General features: G+C 52.4%; 1 protein-coding gene across 1 annotated transcript in view; it reads right to left on the bottom strand.

Moving 5' to 3' along the window:
- The window catches only part of LOC140729324 (uncharacterized), a 44,221-nt gene that overhangs the window by 2,697 nt on the left and 14,552 nt on the right, over window positions 1-26,972 (bottom strand). Inside the window, exons 3-5 of the mRNA XM_073048953.1 lie at window positions 25,739-25,824; window positions 23,037-24,428; window positions 21,903-22,136 (exon numbers count right to left, since the gene is read on the bottom strand). Coding sequence (XP_072905054.1) covers window positions 21,903-22,136; window positions 23,037-24,428; window positions 25,739-25,824 — 1,712 coding nt within the window. The remainder of the gene's footprint in view (window positions 1-21,902; window positions 22,137-23,036; window positions 24,429-25,738; window positions 25,825-26,972) is intronic.

Raw genomic sequence — 26,972 nt, 5'->3', positions numbered from 1 at the left:
GGAGTGTGTCAGTATTTACAGGGGTTCCCTGGGGAGTGTGTCAGTATTTACAGGGGTTCCCAGGGGAGTGTGTCAGTATATACAGGGGTTCCCCGGGGAGTGTGTCAGTATATACAGGGGTTCCCCGGGGAGTGAGTCAGTATTTATAGTGTGACTAAGGGAGTGTGTCAGTATTTACAGGGGGCCCTAGGGAGTGTGTCAGTATTTACAGGGGTTCCCAGGGGAGTGTGTCAGTATATACAGGGGTTCCCCGGGAAGTGTGTCAGTATTTACAGGGGTTCCCCGGGGAGTGTGTCAGTATTTACAGGGATTCCCTGGGGAGTGTGTCAGTATTTACAGGGGTTCCCTGGGGAGGGTGTCAGTATTTACAGGGGTTCCCAGGGGAGTGTGTCAGTATTTACAGGGGTCTCGGGGAGTGTGTCAGTATTTACAGGGTTCTCGGGGAGTGTGTCAGTATTTACAGTGGGGTCCTGGGGAGTGTGTCAGTATTTACAGGGGGGTCCCGGGGAGTGTGTCAGTATTTACAGGGGTTCCCAGGGAGTGTGTCAGTATTTACAGGGGGTCCCAGGGAGTGTGTCAGTATTTACAGGAGTTCCCTGGGGAGCGTGACAGTATTTATAGTGTGTCTCAGGGAGTGTGTCAGTATTTACAGGGGTTCCCTGGGGAGTGTGTCAGTATTTATAGTGTGTCTCAGGGAGTGTGTCAGTATTTACAGGGGTTCCCGGGGAGTGTGTCAGTATTTATAGTGTGTCTCAGGGAGTGTGTCAGTATTTACAGGGGATCCCTGGGGAGCGTGTCAGTATTTATAGTGTGTCTCAGGGAGTGTGTCAGTATTTACAGGGGCCCTAGGGAGGGTGTCAGTATTTACAGGGGTTCCCTGGGGAGTGTGTCAGTATTTATAGTGTGTCTCAGCGAGTGTGTCAGTATTTACAGGGGCCCTAGGGAGGGTGTCAGTATTTACAGGGGTTCTCGGTGAGTGTGTCAGTATTTACAGGGGTTCCCGGGAAGTGTGTCAGTATTTACAGGGGTTCCCGGGGAGTGTGTCAGTATTTACAGGGGTTCCCGGGGAGTGTGTCAGTATTTACAGGGGTCCCGGGAAGTGTGTCAGTATTTACAGGGGGTCCCGGGAAGTGTGTCAGTATTTACAGGGGTTCCCAGGGAGTGTGTCAGTATTTATAGTGTGTCTCAGGGAGTGTGTCAGTATTTACAGGGGGCCCTAGGGAGGGTGTCAGTATTTACAGGGGTTCCCTGGGGAGGGTGTCAGTATTTATAGTGTGTCTCAGGGAGGATGTCAGGATTTACAGGGGATCCCTGGGGAGCGTGTCAGTATTTATAGTGTGTCTCAGGGAGTGTGTCAGTATTTACAGGGGCCCTAGGGAGTGTGTCAGTATTTACAGGGGTTCCCTGGGGAGCGTGTCAGTATTTATAGTGTGTCTCAGGGAGGGTGTCAGTATTTACAGGGGTTCCCTGGGGAGTGTGTCAGTATTTACAGGGGTTCCCAGGGGAGTGTGTCAGTATTTACAGGGGTCTCGGGGAGTGTGTCAGTATTTACAGGGGTCCCAGGGAGTGGGTCGTTATTTACAGGGGGTCCCGAGGAGTGTGTCAGTATTTACAGGGGTTCCCCGGGGAGTGTGTCAGTATTTACAGGGGTTCCCTGGGGAGTGTGTCAGTATTTACAGGGGATCCCCGGGGAGTGTGTCAGTATTTACAGGGGTTCCCTGGGGAGTGTGTCAGTATTTATAGTGTGTCTAAGGGAGGGTGTCAGTATTTACAGGGGGACCTAGGGAGAGTGTCAGTATTTACAGGGGTTCCCAGGGGAGTGTGTCAGTATTTACAGGGGTTCCCTGGGGAGGGTGTCAGTATTTACAGGGGGCCCTAGGGAGGGTGTCAGTATTTACAGGGTGCCCCAGGGAGTGTGTCAGTATTTACAGGGAGCCCTAGGGAGGGTGTCAGTATTTACAGGGTGTCCCGGGGGTGTGTGTCAGTATTTACAGGGGGTCCCAGGGAGTGTGTCAGTATTTACAGGGGGCCCTAGGGAGAGTGTCAGTATTTACAGGGGTTCCCTGGGGAGTGTGTCAGTATTTATAGTGTGTCTCAGGGAGGGTGTCAGTATTTACAGGGGTTCCCTGGGGAGTGTGTCAGTATTTACAGGGGTTCCCCGGGGAGTGTGTCAGTATTTACAGGGGTTCCCTGGGGAGTGTGTCAGTATTTACAGGGGTTCCCAGAGGAGTGTGTCAGTATTTACAGGGGTTCCCCGGGGAGTGTGTCAGTATTTACAGAGGTTCCCTGGGGAGTGTGTCAGTATATACAGGGGTTCCCCGGGGAGTGTGTCAGTATTTACAGGGGTTCCCTGGGGAGTGTGTCAGTATATACAGGGGTTCCCCGGGGAGTGTGTCAGTATTTACAGGGGTTCCCTGGGGAGGGTGTCAGTATTTACAGGGGTTCCCAGGGGAGTGTGTCAGTATTTACAGGGGTCTCGGGGAGTGTGTCAGTATTTACAGGGGTCCCAGGGAGTGTGTCGGTATTTACAGGGGGTCCCGAGGAGTGTGTTGGTATTTACAGGGGGTCCCGAGGAGTGTGTCAGTATTTACAGGGGTTCCCAGGGAGTGTGTCAGTATTTACAGGGGTTCCCAGGGAGTGTGTCAGTATTTATAGTGTGTCTCAGGGAGTGTGTCAGTATTTACAGGAGTTCCCTGGGGAGCGTGACAGTATTTATAGTGTGTCTCAGGGAGGGTGTCAGTATTTACAGGGGTTCCCTGGGGAGTGTGTCAGTATTTATAGTGTGTCTCAGGGAGTGTGTCAGTATTTACAGGGGTTCCCGGGGAGTGTGTCAGTATTTATAGTGTGTCTCAGGGAGTGTGTCAGTATTTACAGGGGATCCCTGGGGAGCGTGTCAGTATTTATAGTGTGTCTCAGGGAGTGTGTCAGTATTTACAGGGGATCCCTGGGGAGCGTGTCAGTATTTATAGTGTGTCTCAGGGAGTGTGTCAGTATTTACAGGGGCCCTAGGGAGGGTGTCAGTATTTACAGGGGTTCCCAGGGAGTGTGTCAGTATTTATAGTGTGTCTCAGCGAGTGTGTCAGTATTTACAGGGGCCCTAGGGAGGGTGTCAGTATTTACAGGGGTTCCCAGGGGAGTGTGTCAGTATTTACAGGGGTCTCGGGGAGTGTGTCAGTATTTACAGGGGTCCCAGGGAGTGTGTCGGTATTTACAGGGGGTCCCGAGGAGTGTGTCAGTATTTACAGGGGTTCCCGGGGAGTGTGTCAGTATTTACAGGGGTCCCGAGAAGTGTGTCAGTATTTACAGGGGTTCCCAGGGAGTGTGTCAGTATTTATAGTGTGTCTCAGGGAGTGTGTCAGTATTTACAGGGGGCCCTAGGGAGGGTGTCAGTATTTACAGGGGATCCCTGGGGAGGGTGTCAGTATTTATAGTGTGTCTCAGGGAGGGTGTCAGTATTTACAGGGGTTCCCCGGGGAGTGTGTCAGTATTTACAGGGGTTCCCTGGGGAGTGTGTCAGTATTTACAGGGGTTCCCGGGGAGTGTGTCAGTATTTATAGTGTGTCTCAGGGAGTGTGTCAGTATTTACAGGGGATCCCTGGGGAGCGTGTCAGTATTTATAGTGTGTCTCAGGGAGTGTGTCAGTATTTACAGGGGCCCTAGGGAGGGTGTCAGTATTTACAGGGGTTCCCAGGGAGTGTGTCAGTATTTATAGTGTGTCTCAGCGAGTGTGTCAGTATTTACAGGGGTTCCCCGGGGAGTGTGTCAGTATTTACAGGGGTTCCCAGGGGAGTGTGTCAGTATTTACAGGGGTCTCGGGGAGTGTGTCAGTATTTACAGGGGTCCCAGGGAGTGTGTCGGTATTTACAGGGGGTCCCGAGGAGTGTGTCGGTATTTACAGGGGTTCCCCGGGGAGGGTGTCAGTATTTACAGGGGTTCCCTGGGGAGGGTGTCAGTATTTACAGGGGTCTCGGGGAGTGTGTCAGTATTTACAGTGGTGTCCTGGGGAGTGTGTCAGTATTTACAGGGGGGTCCCGGGGAGTGTGTCAGTATTTACAGGGGTTCCCAGGGAGTGTGTCAGTATTTACAGGGGGTCCCAGGGAGTGTGTCAGTATTTATAGTGTGTCTAAGGGAGGGTGTCAGTATTTACAGGGGGCCCTAGGGAGAGTGTCAGTATTTACAGGGGTTCCCAGGGGAGGGTGTCAGTATTTACAGGGGTTCCCTGGGGAGGGTGTCAGTATTTACAGGGGGCCCTAGGGAGGGTGTCAGTATTTACAGGGTGTCCCGGGGAGTGTGTTAGTATTTACAGGGGGTCCCAGGGAGTGTGTCAGTATTTACAGGGAGCCCTAGGGAGGGTGTCAGTATTTACAGGGTGTCCCGGGGGTGTGTGTCAGTATTTACAGGGGGTCCCAGGGAGTGTGTCAGTATTTACAGGGGGCCCTAGGGAGGGTGTCAGTATTTACAGGGTGTCCCGGGGGAGGGTGTCAGTATTTACAGGGGTTCCCGGGGAGTGTGTCAGTATTTATAGTGTGTCTCAGGGAGTGTGTCAGTATTTACAGGGGCCCTAGGGAGTCTGTCATTATTTACAGGGGTCCCGGGAAGTGTGTCAGTATTTACAGGGGTTCCCGGGAAGTGTGTCAGTATTTACAGGGGTCCCGGGGAGTGTGTCAGTATTTACAGGGGTTCCCGGGGAGTGTGTCAGTATTTACAGGGGGGTCCCGGGGAGTGTGTCAGTATTTACAGGGGTCCCGAGAAGTGTGTCAGTATTTACAGGGGTTCCCAGGGAGTGTGTCAGTATTTATAGTGTGTCTCAGGGAGTGTGTCAGTATTTACAGGGGGCCCTAGGGAGGGTGTCAGTATTTACAGGGGTTCCCTGGGGAGGGTGTCAGTATTTACAGGGGTTCCCTGGGGAGGGTGTCAGTATTTATAGTGTGTCTCAGGGAGGGTGTCAGTATTTACAGGGGTTCCCCGGGGAGTGTGTCAGTATTTACAGGGGGCCCTAGCGAGTGTGTCAGTATTTACAGGGGTTCCCTGGGGAGTGTGTCAGTATTTATAGTGTGTCTCAGGGAGGGTGTCAGTATTTACAGGGGTTCCCCGGGGAGTGTGTCGGTATTTACAGGGGTCTCGGGGAGTGTGTCAGTATTTACAGTGGGGTCCTGGGGAGTGTGTCAGTATTTACAGGGGTTCCCTGGGGAGTGTGTCAGTATTTACAGGGGTTCCCAGGGAGTGTGTCAGTATTTACAGGGGTTCCCAGGGAGTGTGTCAGTATTTATAGTGTGTCTCAGGGAGTGTGTCAGTATTTACAGGAGTTCCCTGGGGAGCGTGACAGTATTTATAGTGTGTCTCAGGGAGGGTGTCAGTATTTACAGGGGTTCCCTGGGGAGTGTGTCAGTATTTATAGTGTGTCTCAGGGAGTGTGTCAGTATTTACAGGGGTTCCCGGGGAGTGTGTCAGTATTTATAGTGTGTCTCAGGGAGTGTGTCAGTATTTACAGGGGATCCCTGGGGAGCGTGTCAGTATTTATAGTGTGTCTCAGGGAGTGTGTCAGTATTTACAGGGGATCCCTGGGGAGCGTGTCAGTATTTATAGTGTGTCTCAGGGAGTGTGTCAGTATTTACAGGGGCCCTAGGGAGGGTGTCAGTATTTACAGGGGTTCCCAGGGAGTGTGTCAGTATTTATAGTGTGTCTCAGCGAGTGTGTCAGTATTTACAGGGGCCCTAGGGAGGGTGTCAGTATTTACAGGGGTTCCCAGGGGAGTGTGTCAGTATTTACAGGGGTCTCGGGGAGTGTGTCAGTATTTACAGGGGTCCCAGGGAGTGTGTCGGTATTTTCAGGGGGTCCCGAGGAGTGTGTCAGTATTTACAGGGGTTCCCGGGGAGTGTGTCAGTATTTACAGGGGTCCCGAGAAGTGTGTCAGTATTTACAGGGGTTCCCAGGGAGTGTGTCAGTATTTATAGTGTGTCTCAGGGAGTGTGTCAGTATTTACAGGGGGCCCTAGGGAGGGTGTCAGTATTTACAGGGGATCCCTGGGGAGGGTGTCAGTATTTATAGTGTGTCTCAGGGAGGGTGTCAGTATTTACAGGGGTTCCCCGGGGAGTGTGTCAGTATTTACAGGGGTTCCCTGGGGAGTGTGTCAGTATTTACAGGGGTTCCCGGGGAGTGTGTCAGTATTTATAGTGTGTCTCAGGGAGTGTGTCAGTATTTACAGGGGATCCCTGGGGAGCGTGTCAGTATTTATAGTGTGTCTCAGGGAGTGTGTCAGTATTTACAGGGGCCCTAGGGAGGGTGTCAGTATTTACAGGGGTTCCCAGGGAGTGTGTCAGTATTTATAGTGTGTCTCAGCGAGTGTGTCAGTATTTACAGGGGTTCCCCGGGGAGTGTGTCAGTATTTACAGGGGTTCCCAGGGGAGTGTGTCAGTATTTACAGGGGTCTCGGGGAGTGTGTCAGTATTTACAGGGGTCCCAGGGAGTGTGTCGGTATTTACAGGGGGTCCCGAGGAGTGTGTCGGTATTTACAGGGGTTCCCCGGGGAGGGTGTCAGTATTTACAGGGGTTCCCTGGGGAGGGTGTCAGTATTTACAGGGGTCTCGGGGAGTGTGTCAGTATTTACAGTGGTGTCCTGGGGAGTGTGTCAGTATTTACAGGGGGGTCCCGGGGAGTGTGTCAGTATTTACAGGGGTTCCCAGGGAGTGTGTCAGTATTTACAGGGGGTCCCAGGGAGTGTGTCAGTATTTATAGTGTGTCTAAGGGAGGGTGTCAGTATTTACAGGGGGCCCTAGGGAGAGTGTCAGTATTTACAGGGGTTCCCAGGGGAGGGTGTCAGTATTTACAGGGGTTCCCTGGGGAGGGTGTCAGTATTTACAGGGGGCCCTAGGGAGGGTGTCAGTATTTACAGGGTGTCCCGGGGAGTGTGTTAGTATTTACAGGGGGTCCCAGGGAGTGTGTCAGTATTTACAGGGAGCCCTAGGGAGGGTGTCAGTATTTACAGGGTGTCCCGGGGGTGTGTGTCAGTATTTACAGGGGGTCCCAGGGAGTGTGTCAGTATTTACAGGGGGCCCTAGGGAGGGTGTCAGTATTTACAGGGTGTCCCGGGGGAGGGTGTCAGTATTTACAGGGGTTCCCGGGGAGTGTGTCAGTATTTATAGTGTGTCTCAGGGAGTGTGTCAGTATTTACAGGGGCCCTAGGGAGTCTGTCATTATTTACAGGGGTCCCGGGAAGTGTGTCAGTATTTACAGGGGTTCCCGGGAAGTGTGTCAGTATTTACAGGGGTCCCGGGGAGTGTGTCAGTATTTACAGGGGTTCCCGGGGAGTGTGTCAGTATTTACAGGGGGGTCCCGGGGAGTGTGTCAGTATTTACAGGGGTCCCGAGAAGTGTGTCAGTATTTACAGGGGTTCCCAGGGAGTGTGTCAGTATTTATAGTGTGTCTCAGGGAGTGTGTCAGTATTTACAGGGGGCCCTAGGGAGGGTGTCAGTATTTACAGGGGTTCCCTGGGGAGGGTGTCAGTATTTACAGGGGTTCCCTGGGGAGGGTGTCAGTATTTATAGTGTGTCTCAGGGAGGGTGTCAGTATTTACAGGGGTTCCCCGGGGAGTGTGTCAGTATTTACAGGGGGCCCTAGCGAGTGTGTCAGTATTTACAGGGGTTCCCTGGGGAGTGTGTCAGTATTTATAGTGTGTCTCAGGGAGGGTGTCAGTATTTACAGGGGTTCCCCGGGGAGTGTGTCGGTATTTACAGGGGTCTCGGGGAGTGTGTCAGTATTTACAGTGGGGTCCTGGGGAGTGTGTCAGTATTTACAGGGGTTCCCTGGGGAGTGTGTCAGTATTTACAGGGGTCTCGGGGAGTGTGTCAGTATTTACAATGGGGTCCTGGGGAGTGTGTCAGTATTTTCAGGGGGTCCCGGGGAGTGTGTCAGTATTTACAGGGGTTCCCGGGGAGTGTGTCAGTATTTACAGGGGTCCCGGGAAGTGTGTCAGTATTTACAGGGGTTCCCGGGAAGTGTGTCAGTATTTACAGGGGTTCCCAGGGAGTGTGTCAGTATTTACAGTGTGTCTCAGGGAGTGTGTCAGTATTTACAGGGGCCCTAGGGAGGGTGTCAGTATTTACAGGGGTTCTCGGGGAGTGTGTCAGTATTTACAGGGGCTCCCGGGAAGTGTGTCAGTATTTACAGGGGTCCCGGGGAGTGTGTCAGTATTTACAGGGGTTCCCGGGGAGTGTGTCAGTATTTACAGGGGTTCCCGGGGAGTGTGTCAGTATTTACAGGGGTCCCGGGAAGTGTGTCAGTATTTACAGGGGTTCCCGGGAAGTGTGTCAGTATTTACAGGGGTTCCCAGGGAGTGTGTCAGTATTTACAGTGTGTCTCAGGGAGTGTGTCAGTATTTACAGGGGGCCCTGGGGAGCGTGTCAGTATTTATAGTGTGTCTCAGGGAGTGTGTCAGTATTTACAGGGGCCCTAGGGAGGGTGTCAGTATTTACAGGGGTTCCCAGGGAGTGTGTCAGTATTTATAGTGTGTCTCAGCGAGTGTGTCAGTATTTACAGGGGTTCCCCGGGGAGTGTGTCAGTATTTACAGGGGTTCCCAGGGGAGTGTGTCAGTATTTACAGGGGTCTCGGGGAGTGTGTCAGTATTTACAGGGGTCCCAGGGAGTGTGTCGGTATTTACAGGGGGTCCCGAGGAGTGTGTCGGTATTTACAGGGGTTCCCCGGGGAGTGTGTCAGTATTTACAGGGGTTCCCCGGGGAGGGTGTCAGTATTTACAGGGGTTCCCTGGGGAGGGTGTCAGTATTTACAGGGGTTCCCAGGGGAGTGTGTCAGTATTTACAGGGGTCTCGGGGAGTGTGTCAGTATTTACAGTGGTGTCCTGGGGAGTGTGTCAGTATTTACAGGGGGTCCCGGGGAGTGTGTCAGTATTTACAGGGGTTCCCAGGGAGTGTGTCAGTATTTACAGGGGGTCCCAGGGAGTGTGTCAGTATTTATAGTGTGTCTAAGGGAGGGTGTCAGTATTTACAGGGGGCCCTAGGGAGAGTGTCAGTATTTACAGGGGTTCCCAGGGGAGGGTGTCAGTATTTACAGGGGTTCCCTGGGGAGGGTGTCAGTATTTACAGGGGGCCCTAGGGAGGGTGTCAGTATTTACAGGGTGTCCCGGGGAGTGTGTTAGTATTTACAGGGGGTCCCAGGGAGTGTGTCAGTATTTACAGGGGGTCCCAGGGAGTGTGTCAGTATTTACAGGGGGCCCTAGGGAGGGTGTCAGTATTTACAGGGTGTCCCGGGGGAGGGTGTCAGTATTTACAGGGGTTCCCGGGGAGTGTGTCAGTATTTATAGTGTGTCTCAGGGAGTGTGTCAGTATTTACAGGGGCCCTAGGGAGGGTGTCAGTATTTACAGGGGTTCCCAGGGAGTGTGTCAGTATTTATAGTGTGTCTCAGCGAGTGTGTCAGTATTTACAGGGGTTCCCCGGGGAGTGTGTCAGTATTTACAGGGGTTCCCAGGGGAGTGTGTCAGTATTTACAGGGGTCTCGGGGAGTGTGTCAGTATTTACAGGGGTCCCAGGGAGTGTGTCGGTATTTACAGGGGGTCCCGAGGAGTGTGTCGGTATTTACAGGGGTTCCCCGGGGAGGGTGTCAGTATTTACAGGGGTTCCCTGGGGAGGGTGTCAGTATTTACAGGGGTCTCGGGGAGTGTGTCAGTATTTACAGTGGTGTCCTGGGGAGTGTGTCAGTATTTACAGGGGGGTCCCGGGGAGTGTGTCAGTATTTACAGGGGTTCCCAGGGAGTGTGTCAGTATTTACAGGGGGTCCCAGGGAGTGTGTCAGTATTTATAGTGTGTCTAAGGGAGGGTGTCAGTATTTACAGGGGGCCCTAGGGAGAGTGTCAGTATTTACAGGGGTTCCCAGGGGAGGGTGTCAGTATTTACAGGGGTTCCCTGGGGAGGGTGTCAGTATTTACAGGGGGCCCTAGGGAGGGTGTCAGTATTTACAGGGTGTCCCGGGGAGTGTGTTAGTATTTACAGGGGGTCCCAGGGAGTGTGTCAGTATTTACAGGGAGCCCTAGGGAGGGTGTCAGTATTTACAGGGTGTCCCGGGGGTGTGTGTCAGTATTTACAGGGGGTCCCAGGGAGTGTGTCAGTATTTACAGGGGGCCCTAGGGAGGGTGTCAGTATTTACAGGGTGTCCCGGGGGAGGGTGTCAGTATTTACAGGGGTTCCCGGGGAGTGTGTCAGTATTTATAGTGTGTCTCAGGGAGTGTGTCAGTATTTACAGGGGCCCTAGGGAGTCTGTCATTATTTACAGGGGTCCCGGGAAGTGTGTCAGTATTTACAGGGGTTCCCGGGAAGTGTGTCAGTATTTACAGGGGTCCCGGGGAGTGTGTCAGTATTTACAGGGGTTCCCGGGGAGTGTGTCAGTATTTACAGGGGGGTCCCGGGGAGTGTGTCAGTATTTACAGGGGTCCCGAGAAGTGTGTCAGTATTTACAGGGGTTCCCAGGGAGTGTGTCAGTATTTATAGTGTGTCTCAGGGAGTGTGTCAGTATTTACAGGGGGCCCTAGGGAGGGTGTCAGTATTTACAGGGGTTCCCTGGGGAGGGTGTCAGTATTTACAGGGGTTCCCTGGGGAGGGTGTCAGTATTTATAGTGTGTCTCAGGGAGGGTGTCAGTATTTACAGGGGTTCCCCGGGGAGTGTGTCAGTATTTACAGGGGGCCCTAGCGAGTGTGTCAGTATTTACAGGGGTTCCCTGGGGAGTGTGTCAGTATTTATAGTGTGTCTCAGGGAGGGTGTCAGTATTTACAGGGGTTCCCCGGGGAGTGTGTCGGTATTTACAGGGGTCTCGGGGAGTGTGTCAGTATTTACAGTGGGGTCCTGGGGAGTGTGTCAGTATTTACAGGGGTTCCCTGGGGAGTGTGTCAGTATTTACAGGGGTCTCGGGGAGTGTGTCAGTATTTACAATGGGGTCCTGGGGAGTGTGTCAGTATTTTCAGGGGGTCCCGGGGAGTGTGTCAGTATTTACAGGGGTTCCCGGGGAGTGTGTCAGTATTTACAGGGGTCCCGGGAAGTGTGTCAGTATTTACAGGGGTTCCCGGGAAGTGTGTCAGTATTTACAGGGGTTCCCAGGGAGTGTGTCAGTATTTACAGTGTGTCTCAGGGAGTGTGTCAGTATTTACAGGGGCCCTAGGGAGGGTGTCAGTATTTACAGGGGTTCTCGGGGAGTGTGTCAGTATTTACAGGGGCTCCCGGGAAGTGTGTCAGTATTTACAGGGGTCCCGGGGAGTGTGTCAGTATTTACAGGGGTTCCCGGGGAGTGTGTCAGTATTTACAGGGGTTCCCGGGGAGTGTGTCAGTATTTACAGGGGTCCCGGGAAGTGTGTCAGTATTTACAGGGGTTCCCGGGAAGTGTGTCAGTATTTACAGGGGTTCCCAGGGAGTGTGTCAGTATTTACAGTGTGTCTCAGGGAGTGTGTCAGTATTTACAGGGGGCCCTGGGGAGCGTGTCAGTATTTATAGTGTGTCTCAGGGAGTGTGTCAGTATTTACAGGGGCCCTAGGGAGGGTGTCAGTATTTACAGGGGTTCCCAGGGAGTGTGTCAGTATTTATAGTGTGTCTCAGCGAGTGTGTCAGTATTTACAGGGGTTCCCCGGGGAGTGTGTCAGTATTTACAGGGGTTCCCAGGGGAGTGTGTCAGTATTTACAGGGGTCTCGGGGAGTGTGTCAGTATTTACAGGGGTCCCAGGGAGTGTGTCGGTATTTACAGGGGGTCCCGAGGAGTGTGTCGGTATTTACAGGGGTTCCCCGGGGAGTGTGTCAGTATTTACAGGGGTTCCCCGGGGAGGGTGTCAGTATTTACAGGGGTTCCCTGGGGAGGGTGTCAGTATTTACAGGGGTTCCCAGGGGAGTGTGTCAGTATTTACAGGGGTCTCGGGGAGTGTGTCAGTATTTACAGTGGTGTCCTGGGGAGTGTGTCAGTATTTACAGGGGGTCCCGGGGAGTGTGTCAGTATTTACAGGGGTTCCCAGGGAGTGTGTCAGTATTTACAGGGGGTCCCAGGGAGTGTGTCAGTATTTATAGTGTGTCTAAGGGAGGGTGTCAGTATTTACAGGGGGCCCTAGGGAGAGTGTCAGTATTTACAGGGGTTCCCAGGGGAGGGTGTCAGTATTTACAGGGGTTCCCTGGGGAGGGTGTCAGTATTTACAGGGGGCCCTAGGGAGGGTGTCAGTATTTACAGGGTGTCCCGGGGAGTGTGTTAGTATTTACAGGGGGTCCCAGGGAGTGTGTCAGTATTTACAGGGGGTCCCAGGGAGTGTGTCAGTATTTACAGGGGGCCCTAGGGAGGGTGTCAGTATTTACAGGGTGTCCTGGGGGAGGGTGTCAGTATTTACAGGGGTTCCCGGGGAGTGTGTCAGTATTTATAGTGTTTCTCAGGGAGTGTGTCAGTATTTACAGGGGCCCTAGGGAGTCTGTCATTATTTACAGGGGTCCCGGGAAGTGTGTCAGTATTTACAGGGGTTCCCGGGAAGTGTGTCAGTATTTACAGGGGTCCCGGGGAGTGTGTCAGTATTTACAGGGGTTCCCGGGGAGTGTGTCAGTATTTACAGGGGTTCCCGGGAAGTGTGTCAGTATTTACAGGGGTCCCGAGAAGTGTGTCAGTATTTACAGGGGTTCCCAGGGAGTGTGTCAGTATTTATAGTGTGTCTCAGGGAGTGTGTCAGTATTTACAGGGGGCCCTAGGGAGGGTGTCAGTATTTACAGGGGTTCACTGGGGAGGGTGTCAGTATTTATAGTGTGTCTCAGGGAGGGTGTCAGTATTTACAGGGGTTCCCCGGGGAGTGTGTCAGTATTTACAGGGGGCCCTAGCGAGTGTGTCAGTATTTACAGGGGTTCCCTGGGGAGTGTGTCAGTATTTATAGTGTGTCTCAGGGAGGGTGTCAGTATTTACAGGGGTTCCCCGGGGAGTGTGTCGGTATTTACAGGGGTCTCGGGGAGTGTGTCAGTATTTACAGTGGGGTCCTGGGGAGTGTGTCAGTATTTACAGGGGTTCCCTGGGGAGTGTGTCAGTATTTACAGGGGTCTCGGGGAGTGTGTCAGTATTTACAATGGGGTCCTGGGGAGTGTGTCAGTATTTTCAGTGGGTCCCGGTGAGTGTGTCAGTATTTATAATGTGTCTCAGCGAGTGTGTCAGTATTTACAGGGGTCCCGGGGAGTGTGTCAGTATTTACAGGGGTTCCCGGGGAGTGTGTCAGTATTTACAGGGGTTCCCGGGGAGTGTGTCAGTATTTACATAGGTCTCGGGGAGTGTGTCAGTATTTACAGTGGGGTCCTGGGGAGTGTGTCAGTATTTACAGGGGGGTCCCGGGGAGTGTGTCAGTATTTACAGGGGTTCCCGGGGAGTGTGTCAGTATTTACAGGGGTCCGGGGAAGTGTGTCAGTATTTACAGGGGTTCCCGGGAAGTGTGTCAGTATTTACAGGGGTTCCCAGGGAGTGTGTCAGTATTTATAGTGTGTCTCAGGGAGGGTGTCAGTATTTACAGGGGTTCCCCGGGGAGTGTGTCAGTATTTACAGTGGTTCCCAGGGGAGTGTGTCAGTATTTACAGGGGTCTCGGGGAGTGTGTCAGTATTTACAGGGGTCCCAGGGAGTGTGTCGGTATTTACAGGGGGTCCCGAGGAGTGTGTCGGTATTTACAGGGGGTCCCGAGGAGTGTGTCAGTATTTACAGGGGTTCCCCGGGGAGTGTGTCAGTATTTACAGGGGTTCCCTGGGGAGGGTGTCAGTATTTACAGGGGTTCCCAGGGGAGTGTGTCAGTATTTACAGGGGTCTCGGGGAGTGTGTCAGTATTTACAGTGGGGTCCTGGGGAGTGTGTCAGTATTTACAGGGGGGTCCCGGGGAGTGTGTCAGTATTTACAGGGGTTCCCAGGGAGTGTGTCAGTATTTACAGGGGGTCCCAGTGAGTGTGTCAGTATTTATAGTGTGTCTAAGGGAGGGTGTCAGTATTTACAGGGGGCCCTAGGGAGAGTGTCAGTATTTACAGGGGTTCCCAGGGGAGTGTGTCAGTATTTACAGGGGTTCCCTGGGGAGGGTGTCAGTATTTACAGGGGGCCCTAGGGAGGGTGTCAGTATTTACAGGGTGTCCCGGGGAGTGTGTTAGTATTTACAGGGGGTCCCAGGGAGTGTGTCAGTATTTACAGGGAGCCCTAGGGAGGGTGTCAGTATTTACAGGGTGTCCCGGGGGTGTGTGTCAGTATTTACAGGGGGTCCCAGGGAGTGTGTCAGTATTTACAGGGGGCCCTAGGGAGGGTGTCAGTATTTACAGGGTGTCCCGGGGGAGGGTGTCAGTATTTACAGGGGTTCCCGGGGAGTGTGTCAGTATTTATAGTGTGTCTCAGGGAGTGTGTCAGTATTTACAGGGGATCCCTGGGGAGCGTGTCAGTATTTATAGTGTGTCTCAGGGAGTGTGTCAGTATTTACAGGGGCCCTAGGGAGTGTGTCAGTATTTACAGGGGTTCCCTGGGGAGTGTGTCAGTATTTATAGTGTGTCTCAGGGAGGGTGTCAGTATTTACAGGGGTTCCCCGGGGAGTGTGTCGGTATTTACAGGGGTCTCGGGGAGTGTGTCAGTATTTACAGTGGGGTCCTGGGGAGTGTGTCAGTATTTACAGGGGTTCCCTGGGGAGTGTGTCAGTATTCACAGGGGTCTCGGGGAGTGTGTCAGTATTTACAATGGGGTCCTGGGGAGTGTGTCAGTATTTTCAGGGGGTCCCGGGGAGTGTGTCAGTATTTATAATGTGTCTCAGCGAGTGTGTCAGTATTTACAGGGGCCCTAGGGAGGGTGTCAGTATTTACAGGGGTTCTCGGGGAGTGTGTCAGTATTTACAGGGGTTCCCGGGAAGTGTGTCAGTATTTACAGGGGTCCCGGGGAGTGTGTCAGTATTTACAGGGGTTCCCGGGGAGTGTGTCAGTATTTACAGGGGTTCCCGGGGAGTGTGTCAGTATTTACAGGGGTCCCGGGAAGTGTGTCAGTATTTACAGGGGTTCCCGGGAAGTGTGTCAGTATTTACAGGGGTTCCCAGGGAGTGTGTCAGTATTTATAGTGTGTCTCAGGGAGTGTGTCAGTATTTACAGGGGGCCCTAGGGAGGGTGTCGGTATTTACAGGGGTCTCGGGGAGTGTGTCAGTATTTACAGTGGGGTCCTGGGGAGTGTGTCAGTATTTACAGGGGTTCCCTGGGGAGTGTGTCAGTATTTACAGGGGTCTCGGGGAGTGTGTCAGTATTTACAATGGGGTCCTGGGGAGTGTGTCAGTATTTTCAGTGGGTCCCGGTGAGTGTGTCAGTATTTATAATGTGTCTCAGCGAGTGTGTCAGTATTTACAGGGGCCCTAGGGAGGGTGTCAGTATTTACAGGGGTTCTCGGGGAGTGTGTCAGTATTTACAGGGGCTCCCGGGAAGTGTGTCAGTATTTACAGGGGTCCCGGGGAGTGTGTCAGTATTTACAGGGGTTCCCGGGGAGTGTGTCAGTATTTACAGGGGTTCCCGGGGAGTGTGTCAGTATTTACATAGGTCTCGGGGAGTGTGTCAGTATTTACAGTGGGGTCCTGGGGAGTGTGTCAGTATTTACAGGGGGGTCCCGGGGAGTGTGTCAGTATTTACAGGGGTTCCCGGGGAGTGTGTCAGTATTTACAGGGGTCCGGGGAAGTGTGTCAGTATTTACAGGGGTTCCCGGGAAGTGTGTCAGTATTTACAGGGGTTCCCAGGGAGTGTGTCAGTATTTATAGTGTGTCTCAGGGAGGGTGTCAGTATTTACAGGGGTTCCCCGGGGAGTGTGTCAGTATTTACAGGGGTTCCCAGGGGAGTGTGTCAGTATTTACAGGGGTCTCGGGGAGTGTGTCAGTATTTACAGGGGTCCCAGGGAGTGTGTCGGTATTTACAGGGGGTCCCGAGGAGTGTGTCGGTATTTACAGGGGGTCCCGAGGAGTGTGTCAGTATTTACAGGGGTTCCCCGGGGAGTGTGTCAGTATTTACAGGGGTTCCCTGGGGAGGGTGTCAGTATTTACAGGGGTTCCCAGGGGAGTGTGTCAGTATTTACAGGGGTCTCGGGGAGTGTGTCAGTATTTACAGTGGGGTCCTGGGGAGTGTGTCAGTATTTACAGGGGGGTCCCGGGGAGTGTGTCAGTATTTACAGGGGTTCCCAGGGAGTGTGTCAGTATTTACAGGGGGTCCCAGTGAGTGTGTCAGTATTTATAGTGTGTCTAAGGGAGGGTGTCAGTATTTACAGGGGGCCCTAGGGAGAGTGTCAGTATTTACAGGGGTTCCCAGGGGAGTGTGTCAGTATTTACAGGGGTTCCCTGGGGAGGGTGTCAGTATTTACAGGGGGTCCCAGGGAGTGTGTCAGTATTTACAGGGAGCCCTAGGGAGGGTGTCAGTATTTACAGGGTGTCCCGGGGGTGTGTGTCAGTATTTACAGGGGGTCCCAGGGAGTGTGTCAGTATTTACAGGGGGCCCTAGGGAGGGTGTCAGTATTTACAGGGTGTCCCGGGGGAGGGTGTCAGTATTTACAGGGGTTCCCGGGGAGTGTGTCAGTATTTATAGTGTGTCTCAGGGAGTGTGTCAGTATTTACAGGGGATCCCTGGGGAGCGTGTCAGTATTTATAGTGTGTCTCAGGGAGTGTGTCAGTATTTACAGGGGCCCTAGGGAGTGTGTCAGTATTTACAGGGGTTCCCTGGGGAGTGTGTCAGTATTTATAGTGTGTCTCAGGGAGGGTGTCAGTATTTACAGGGGTTCCCCGGGGAGTGTGTCGGTATTTACAGGGGTCTCGGGGAGTGTGTCAGTATTTACAGTGGGGTCCTGGGGAGTGTGTCAGTATTTACAGGGGTTCCCTGGGGAGTGTGTCAGTATTCACAGGGGTCTCGGGGAGTGTGTCAGTATTTACAATGGGGTCCTGGGGAGTGTGTCAGTATTTTCAGGGGGTCCCGGGGAGTGTGTCAGTATTTATAATGTGTCTCAGCGAGTGTGTCAGTATTTACAGGGGCCCTAGGGAGGGTGTCAGTATTTACAGGGGTTCTCGGGGAGTGTGTCAGTATTTACAGGGGTTCCCGGGAAGTGTGTCAGTATTTACAGGGGTCCCGGGGAGTGTGTCAGTATTTACAGGGGTTCCCGGGGAGTGTGTCAGTATTTACAGGGGTTCCCGGGGAGTGTGTCAGTATTTACAGGGGTCCCGGGAAGTGTGTCAGTATTTACAGGGGTTCCCGGGAAGTGTGTCAGTATTTACAGGGGTTCCCAGGGAGTGTGTCAGTATTTATAGTGTGTCTCAGGGAGTGTGTCAGTATTTACAGGGGGCCCTAGGGAGGGTGTCAGTATTTACAGGGGTTCCCTGGGGAGGGTGTCAGTATTTATAGTGTGTCTCAGGGAGGGTGTCAGTATTTACAGGGGTTCCCAGGGGAGTGTGTCAGTATTTACAGGGGTCTCGGGGAGTGTGTCAGTATTTACAGGGGTCCCAGGGAGTGTGTCGGTATTTACAGGGGGTCCCGAGGAGTGTGTCGGTATTTACAGGGGGTCCCGAGGAGTGTGTCAGTATTTACAGGGGTTCCCCGGGGAGTGTGTCAGTATTTACAGGGGTTCCCTGGGGAGGGTTTCAGTATTTACAGGGGTTCCCAGGGGAGTGTGTCAGTATTTACATAGGTCTCGGGGAGTGTGTCAGTATTTACAGTGGGGTCCTGGGGAGTATGTCAGTATTTACAGGGGGGTCCCGGGGAGTGTGTCAGTATTTACAGGGGTTCCCAGGGAGTGTGTCAGTATTTACAGGGGGTCCCAGTGAGTGTGTCAGTATTTATAGTGTGACTAAGGGAGGGTGTCAGTATTTACAGGGGGCCCTAGGGAGAGTGTCAGTATTTACAGGGGTTCCCAGGGGAGTGTGTCAGTATTTGCAGGGGTTCCCTGGGGAGGGTGTCAGTATTTACAGGGGGTCCTAGGGAGGGTGTCAGTATTTACAGGGTGTCCCGGGGAGTGTGTTAGTATTTACAGGGGGTCCCAGGGAGTGTGTCAGTATTTACAGGGAGCCCTAGGGAGGGTGTCAGTATTTACAGGGTGTCCCGGGGGTGTGTGTCAGTATTTACAGGGGGTCCCAGGGAGTGTGTCAGTATTTACAGGGGGCCCTAGGGAGGGTGTCAGTATTTACAGGGTGTCCCCGGGGAGGGTGTCAGTATTTACAGGGGTTCCCGGGGAGTGTGTCAGTATTTATAGTGTGTCTCAGGGAGTGTGTCAGTATTTACAGGGGATCCCTGGGGAGCGTGTCAGTATTTATAGTGTGTCTCAGGGAGTGTGTCAGTATTTACAGGGGCCCTAGGGAGTGTGTCAGTATTTACAGGGGTTCCCGGGAAGTATGTCATTATTTACAGGGGTCCCGGGAAGTGTGTCAGTATTTACAGGGGTTCCCAGGGAGTGTGTCAGTATTTATAGTGTGTCTCAGGGAGTGTGTCAGTATTTACAGGGGGCCCTAGGGAGGGTGTCAGTATTTACAGGGGTTCCCTGGGGAGGGTGTCAGTATTTATAGTGTGTCTCAGGGAGGGTGTCAGTATTTACAGGGGTTCCCCGGGGAGAGTGTCAGTATTTACAGGGGGCCCTAGGGAGTGTGTCAGTATTTACAGGGGTTCCCTGGGGAGTGTGTCAGTATTTATAGTGTGTCTCAGGGAGGGTGTCAGTATTTACAGGGGTTCCCCGGGGAGTGTGTCAGTATTTACAGGGGTTCCCGGGGAGTGTGTCAGTATTTACAGGGGTTCCCGGGGAGTGTGTCAGTATCTACAGGGGTCCCGGGAAGTGTGTCAGTATTTACAGGGGTTCCCGGGAAGTGTGTCAGTATTTACAGGGGTTCCCAGGGAGTGTGTCAGTATTTATAGTGTGTCTCAGGGAGTGTGTCAGTATTTACAGGGGGCCCTAGGGAGGGTGTCAGTATTTACAGGGGTTCCCTGGGGAGGGTGTCAGTATTTATAGTGTGTCTCAGGGAGGGTGTCAGTATTTACAGGGGTTCCCCGGGGAGTGTGTCAGTATTTACAGGGGTTCCCAGGGGAGTGTGTCAGTATTTACAGGGGTCTCGGGGAGTGTGTCAGTATTTACAGGGGTCCCAGGGAGTGTGTCGGTATTTACAGGGGGTCCCGAGGAGTGTGTCGGTATTTACAGGGGGTCCCGAGGAGTGTGTCAGTATTTACAGGGGTTCCCCGGGGAGTGTGTCAGTATTTACAGGGGTTCCCTGGGGAGTGTGTCAGTATTTACAGGGGTTCCCTGGGGAGGGTGTCAGTATTTACAGGGGTTCCCAGGGGAGGGTGTCAGTATTTACAGGGGTCTCGGGGAGTGTGTCAGTATTTACAGGGGTTCCCCGGGGAGTGTGTCAGTATTTTCAGGGGTTCCCTGGGGAGGGTGTCAGTATTTACAGGGGTTCCCAGGGGAGTGTGTCAGTATTTACAGGGGTCTCGGGGAGTGTGTCAGTATTTACAGTTGTGTCCTGGGGAGTGTGTCAGTATTTACAGGGGGGTCCCGGGGAGTGTGTCAGTATTTACAGGGGTTCCCAGGGAGTGTGTCAGTATTTACAGGGGGTCCCAGTGAGTGTGTCAGTATTTATAGTGTGTCTAAGGGAGGGTGTCAGTATTTACAGGGGGCCCTAGGGAGGGTGTCAGTATTTACAGGGTGTCCCGGGGAGTGTGTTAGTATTTACAGGGGGTCCCAGGGAGTGTGTCATTATTTACAGGGAGCCCTAGGGAGGTTGTCAGTATTTACAGGGTGTCCCGGGGGAGGGTGTCAGTATTTACAGGGGGTCCCAGGGAGTGTGTCATTATTTACAGGGGGCCCTAGGGAGGTTGTCAGTATTTACAGGGTGTCCCGGGGGAGGGTGTCAGTATTTACAGGGGTTCCCGGGGAGTGTGTCAGTATTTATAGTGTGTCTCAGGGAGTGTGTCAGTATTTACAGGGGATCCCTGGGGAGCGTGTCAGTATTTATAGTGTGTCTCAGGGAGTGTGTCAGTATTTACAGGGGCCCTAGGGAGTGTATCAGTATTTACAGAGGTTCCCGGGAAGTGTGTCATTATTTACAGGGGTCCCGGGAAGTGTGTCAGTATTTACAGGGGTTCCCGGGAAGTGTGTCAGTATTTACAGGGGTCCCGGGGAGTTTGTCAGTATTTACAGGGGTTCCCGGGGAGTGTGTCAGTATTTACAGGGGTTCCCGGGAAGTGTGTCAGTATTTACAGGGGTCCCGAGAAGTGTGTCAGTATTTACAGGGGTCCCGGGGAGTGTGTCAGTATTTACAGGGGTTCCCGGGAAGTGTGTCAGTATTTACAGGGGTTCCCAGGGAGTGTGTCAGTATTTATAGTGTGTCTCAGGGAGTGTGTCAGTATTTACAGGGGGCCCTAGGGAGGGTGTCAGTATTTACAGGGGTTCCCTGGGGAGGGTGTCATTATTTATAGTGTGTCTCAGGGAGGGTGTCAGTATTTACAGGGGTTCCCCGGGGAGGGTGTCAGTATTTACAGGGTGTCCCGGGGAGTGTGTCAGTATTTACAGGGGGTCCCAGGGAATGTGTCAGTATTTACAGGGGGCCCTAGGGAGGGTGTCAGTATTTACAGGGTGTCCCGGGGGTGTGTGTCAGTATTTACAGGGGGTCCCAGGGAGTGTGTCAGTATTTACAGGGGGCCCTAGGGAGGGTGTCAGTATTTACAGGGTGTCCCGGGGGAGGGTGTCAGTATTTACAGGGGGCCCTAGGGAGGGTGTCAGTATTTACAGGGGGTCCCAGGGAGTGTGTCAGTATTTACAGGGGTTCCCCGGGGAGTGTGTCAGTATTTACAGGGGTTCCCTGGGGAGTGTGTCAGTATTTACAGGGGTTCCCTGGGGAGTGTGTCAGTATTTACAAGGGTTCCCCGGGGGTGCCTCTTTAAGTGACAGACTTCATCAAAACTGGAAATAGATTCACGGACATTGCTAGGACTTGGCAGAGAGAGTATTGACCAGCTGCGACTTCACTCTTTGCAGCATAGGGAACTGAGGGAATTGATGACCTTGTAGACATTATTATACCACGAGGGGCTGAGAAAGGGCAAATGCACACAGTCTTTATCCCAGGGAAAGGGAACAGGGGCACATCTTAGCTGAAAGGGAAGAGATTAGAAAAGTTGTTCTGAGAGTGCTGACTACATAGAACAAGCTGCTGGGCGAAGTGGTTGAGGCTGTTGAAACTCCCCAGGGCCCCCCGTTACACACCCAACCTCACCAGCTTCCTGGGTTCAGACGCTGCAATTCTCCAGAGTCTGGACAGCTGGCTTGACCTCTTTAGGGATTCAGCCCTGCTCCACTAACTAGCGGCCACGTTTAGGCGCTCGGATTTTAATATTTAAAGAGCTCCTGAACTGAGTGCTCAATCATCAGCTCAACTGTGATTTCCGTCTTATTGGGACCCTTGTCTTGCGTCTAGTCAAGAACGCTGTTCTCGTCTCAGTGTCTCGATTCTAGTCTCGGACACTCGGCTCCTTACCGTCCTCACCTTGGCCTCTCGCCACGGCAGAAGGCGCACCAACAGCATTTAGACGATAGCAGAACAGTGAATCTTCAGAGGGATATGGGCCGATCCAGGGCATATTGGGCCAGGCTGGGTGGATTATTGGTTGGAATGGTCCAGATGGGCCGATGGACCTGGGTAGGAATGTGGAGCAAACGTGAGCTAAAGGGACAGCCTCAAATGAACACAGCGCATGAGTTGGGCTGAGGAGCTTGTTTCTGTGCTGTCTGACTGTCTAATTCTCTCCTCCCAGGGCACCGTCGAGGCTGAAATTGAGGGGGGGGGGGTGCGTTTTGAGGATCAGGTGGTATGATCGGGAAAGGCAGAGGTCAATGGGCCAAATGCCCCTCCCTGGTGCCTTGTGCTCTGACGGGATGTGTGCAGGAGACTTGCCTTTCCTCCGACAGAGTAAGTAGACGAGGAGGACCGTGGTCACCACGCCAATGGTCAGCACGATCATCAATGCAACCTTGTCCCAGATCCGACTGGAAGTTGGCTCCTGGTCTCCCAACTCCTCTCCTCGTAAGTGCGAGTGGTACTGCGCTCCTCTCCCTGACGTGTTCCACCCGTGACCAGAGCCCTCTGTACCATGCGGTACAGCCATGGTGAGGTCCAGGCGTCCTGTAACTGAGGACAGGCAGACACTCATCAAACCGGCTCCTCAGCCTCCTATTCCTCCCCTCTGTCCATCAATTATGCCATTCGGCCCATTGAGTCTGCTCTGCCATTCCATCATTCATTCTCCTCTCAACCCCATTCTCCTGCCTTCTCCCTGTAAACTTAGACACCCTGATGGATCAACAACCCATCAACCTCCACTTTAAATATTCCCAACAACTTGGCCTCCACAGTCGTCTGTGGCAACAAATTCCACAGGTTCCTCACCTTCTGTCCTAAATGAACACCCTTCTATTCTGAGGCTGTTCCCTCTGCTCCAAGACTCCCCCACTATCGGAAACCTCCTCTCCAAATCCACTCTATTTAGGCCTTTCAATATTCAATGGGTTTCAAAAATGAGACCCCCTCTCATTTTTCTAAATTCCAGTGAGCCCAGGCCCAGAGCCTTCAAACAGTTCTCATATGTTAACCCTTTCATTCCTGGGGTCATTCTCGTGAATCTCCTCTGAACCCTCTCCAATGCCAACACATCCTCTCTGAGATTAAGGGCCCGAAACAGCTCACAGTACTCCAAGTGCGGTCTGGCTAATGCATCATGAGGCCTCAGCATTGCATCCTCTATATTCTAGTCCTCTTAGAATGAACCCAGGCCACTCCAGGTGACAGTGAGACCCAATTTTATGTCTTTCATTGATAAACACCCTCCTCACCACTGCTCTCAACAAGTGCTGCTCTCATCCTGTTCACCTACTGCACCTTTACTATGTCTTAAGAGACTGTCAAAGATTTGTACAGGCTATTCAGCTAAAGGTCTCTAGACGTGGTCTCAAATGACCCCTCTGCTCAACTACAGACACGCTCCCCCACAAAAACCCTCCCCAACAGACATGCTCAGGTTCTGATCCACACCTGTTTCTGGTAGGACTGCAGGCCTTCTTTTCTCCTCCTCAGCTGGTCCATTTCTTGAGTTTCTGTTGGGAGGGCCAGTGATGGAAGGATATGTGGAATGGGTGGCCATGTTGGGAAGGTCAGCGGTAGGAAGATTAATTGGCTGTTTGGTCATGTTGGGAAGGTCGGTGGGAGAAGGGTGCGTGGAATGGATGGCCATGTTGGGAAGGTCAGTGGGAGAAGGATGCGTGGAATGGATGGCCATGTTGGGAATGTCAGTGGTAGGAAGATGAATTGGCTGTTTGGTCATGTTGGGAAAGTCAGTGGGAGAAGGGTGTGTGGAATGGATGGCCATGTTGGGAATGTCAGTGGTAGGAAGATGAATTGGCTGTTTGGTCATGTTGGGAAGGTCAGTGGGAGAAGGATGCGTGGAATGGATGGCCATGTTGGGAATGTCAGTGGTAGGAAGATGAATTGGCTGTTTGGCCATGTTGGGAAGGTCAGTGGGAGAAGGATGCGTGGAATGGATGGCCATGTTGGGAATGTCAGTGGTAGGAAGATGAATTGGCTGTTTGGCCATGTTGGGAAGGTCAATGGTAGGAAGATGAATTGGCTGTTTGGTCATGTTGGGAAAGTCAGTGGGAGAAGGGTGTGTGGAATGGATAGACATGTTGGGAAGGTCGGTGAGAGAAGGGTGCGTGGAATGGATGGCCATGTTGGGAAGGTCAGTGGTAGGAAGATGAATTGACTGTTTGGTCATGTTGGGAAAGTCAGTGAGAGGCAGGTGCGTGGAATTGATGGCCATGTTGGGAATGTCAGTGGTAGGAAGATGAATTGGCTGTTTGGCCATGTTGGGAAAGTCAGTGGGAGAAGGGTGCGTGGAATGGATGGACATGTTGGGAAGGTCAGTGGTAGGAAGATGAATTGACTGTTTGGCCATGTTGGGAAGGTCAGTGAGAGGAGGGTGCATGGAATGGAAGACCACATTGACAGTATCAGCGGTGGAAGGATATGTGGAATCGGTGGTGGAAGGATGTGTAGAATGAATTGCAATGTTGGGAGGGTCAGTGATGGAATCATGTGTGGAATGGCTGGCTGTGTTGGGAAGTTCATTGGTGAAAAGATCCATTGCATGAACAGCCATGTTGGGAAGGTCAGTGGAAGGATCTGTGGTATTGATGGCCATGTTGGATCTGTGGTATTGATGACCATGTTGACCAATGATGGAAGGATCTGCGTAAAGGACAGCCATGTTGGTATGGTCAGTGGAGGAAGGATTAGGAGAATGGATGGTCGTAGTGGTGGTAGTTCCGCTGCTCCCATGGTTCCTTTCAGTTGACCTTGAGATTTTAAGAGTTGGTGAATCCACTCTCCTGCTAACTGAAGGATTCTTCGGTTTTTTCTTGCATTTCACTGTAACATTTTGGCACAAATGTCAACCCTGTGTGCTGTGCAGCAGATCAATCCATATTGCACAAAGTGACCCCACACCTCATTACCCCTCCCATCCCATGTTCACATACCCCAGGGCACAAGCTGGAGAACCACTCAATGGTACAGTCTGTATCTCCTGAGAGATCACCCCCTGCTCCCTCTCATCCGCCTCTCAAGAGAGGGAGAATGGAAGAGAGCGCGAGGGGGACTCAGAAGCAGATTCTGATCCTGAAGAGGGAGGTTCCTGACCAAGGTCCTCGGCCCAAAACGTCCACTGCCTGACCTGCTGTACTCCTCCAGCACTCTGTGTGTGTTGTTCTGGATTTCTAGCATCTGCAGAATCCCATGTGTTTAAGAGAGTGAGAGAAAGAATTGAAAAAGAAAGAGGCAAAGACGGAGAGATGGAGAGAGAGAGAGGTTGAGTGCATGAAAGACAGAGAGAAACAGAGAGTGAGAATCTTTTGTTTGCATGCCATCCAGACACAAGAACATCGAGGCAGTTAGAAGGAAGACTGAAGGAGAAACTAGTGCTGTTTGTACCTGCAGAGAAGGTGCACTGCAGGCAGACAGATACGGTGTAAAGGCCACAGTGAGGTAGGCTGGGAGATGAAGAGTTCATCTTTTCTCTTTGTGATGTTCATTCATGGGTCTGATAACAGCGGGGTAGAAGCTGTCCTTGAGCCTGGTGGCATGTCTCAGGAAGGAGGCACATTGGGCACCACGGTAGCGTAACAGTTAGTGCAACGCTAACGCAGTTTGGGCGTTCCCAAGCTCGGAATTCAATTCCAACGCCAGTCTGCAAAGAGTCTCTGTATGTCCTCCATATGGAATGGGAGGGCTTTCTCCAGTTCCTTCCCACAGTCCAAAGACGTACTGGGTAGCTCAATTGGTCATTGTCAACTGTCCCGTGATTAGGTTAGGGTTAATTGGTGTTGTCAGTGGTTGCTGGGGTAGCATGGCTTGAAGGGGCAGAAGGGGCTACTCCATGCTGTATTGCTAAATTAAAATGACCACATGCTTTCAGGCTTTAGGATCTTATGCCGAACTGGAGGAAGAGGGTGAGGGACTCTCATTACGCCGGCAGTTTTACAGAGGCGGTGGGAAGCGTGGAAGGGAAGTGAGACTGCGTGACGGACTCGGCTCACTGCAAATAGGAAGCTCGGAGGGCAGAGTAGCCTCAGATCTGTGCCACGTGCGTGCAAAGTCAGTGAACCCACCGCCTCCGTTTTCCAGTAAACCCTCTCCCTTTACAGACACGCACCCACGGAGGGAGGGAGGGAGGTACTTGCCTTTTCTATCGATAAACTGTCGAAGCTGCTTCACCCAGTTCTTCTGAGGATCAGCACAGACTAGTCTCAAGGACTTGGTAACAAATCTGGAACAGATTCAAGGAATTGAGAAGCGGGGGGAAAAAAGAGACTAGAGAGTCTTCAAGGCAAGGGTTAGTTAGTTCCTGGCACAGACACGTTGAGTGGACAAAGCCAAGAGTGGCAAAGACGAAGGTGACTGCTGGAAGCTACTGTTACCCAACCCAGATGTACAGAGCTTAAATCTGTGCACAGTGATCCTGGTGTGGTCTAGCTCAGGAATATGGAGATTGGAACTGTGCACGGTGCTCCAGTGTGGTCTGACCCAGGGATATGGAGATGGGAACTGTGCACGGTGCTCCAGTGTGGTCTGACCCAGGGATATGGAGATGGGAACTGTGCACGGTGCTCCAGTGTGGTCTGACCCAGGGATATGGAGATGGGAACTGTGCACGGTGCTCCAGTGTGGTCTGACCCAGGGATATGGAGATGGGAACTGTGCACGGTGCTCCAGTGTGGTTTGACCCAGGGATATGGAGATGGGAACTGTGCATGGTGCTCCAGTGTGGTCTGACATAGGCCAGAGCACTCAGAATAGTAGGGAGGTTATATTGTGGTTGTACAAGGCATTGGTGGGACCTCACTTGGAGTATTGTGTTGTACATTTTTGGTCACTCTGTTACAGGAAAGACATAATTAAACTAGAAGAGTGCAGAGAAGATTTGTGAGGACTTGAGTGACTGAATTATGGTAGAAAACTTGGGAAGCTTGGGACTTTATTTCTTGGAGCTGATGGGTGGTGGGGTGGAGATACATCTCCACCAAAGGTGACGTGAAGTGTTCCTTCCCTCTGCAAGCTTGCAGGTCACCCTTGGGCGAGGTGTAACGCCTGCATAGACCCTCCCCCCCCAACCCCAATCTGGGTCACGTGAAGCCACGGGAGCGGGTGGTGGAGGGTCGTACGAGCAGCCGGTGCAGATCACAAGTCCTAGTTATGTGACCACTGACACCAGGCAGACAATCTCTGAAGAGTATTGATAATGGCCGGGGTCAGCAGTCTTGTAAAGACACTGACCAGAAGAAGGCAATGACAAACCACTTCTGTAGAAAGGTTTGCCAAGAACAGTCTTGTTCATGGAAATACCGTGATCGCGCACATCATAGGACATGGCTGGGGAGGAAACGGAGGGGCGACCTCACCGAGGCATTTAAGATC

Source organism: Hemitrygon akajei, chromosome 6, assembly GCF_048418815.1.
Source record: "Hemitrygon akajei chromosome 6, sHemAka1.3, whole genome shotgun sequence".
Lineage (NCBI taxonomy): Eukaryota > Metazoa > Chordata > Chondrichthyes > Myliobatiformes > Dasyatidae > Hemitrygon > Hemitrygon akajei.
The sequence above is the reverse complement of the archived record's forward strand: the minus strand, read 5'-3'. Positions and strand labels throughout refer to the sequence as shown.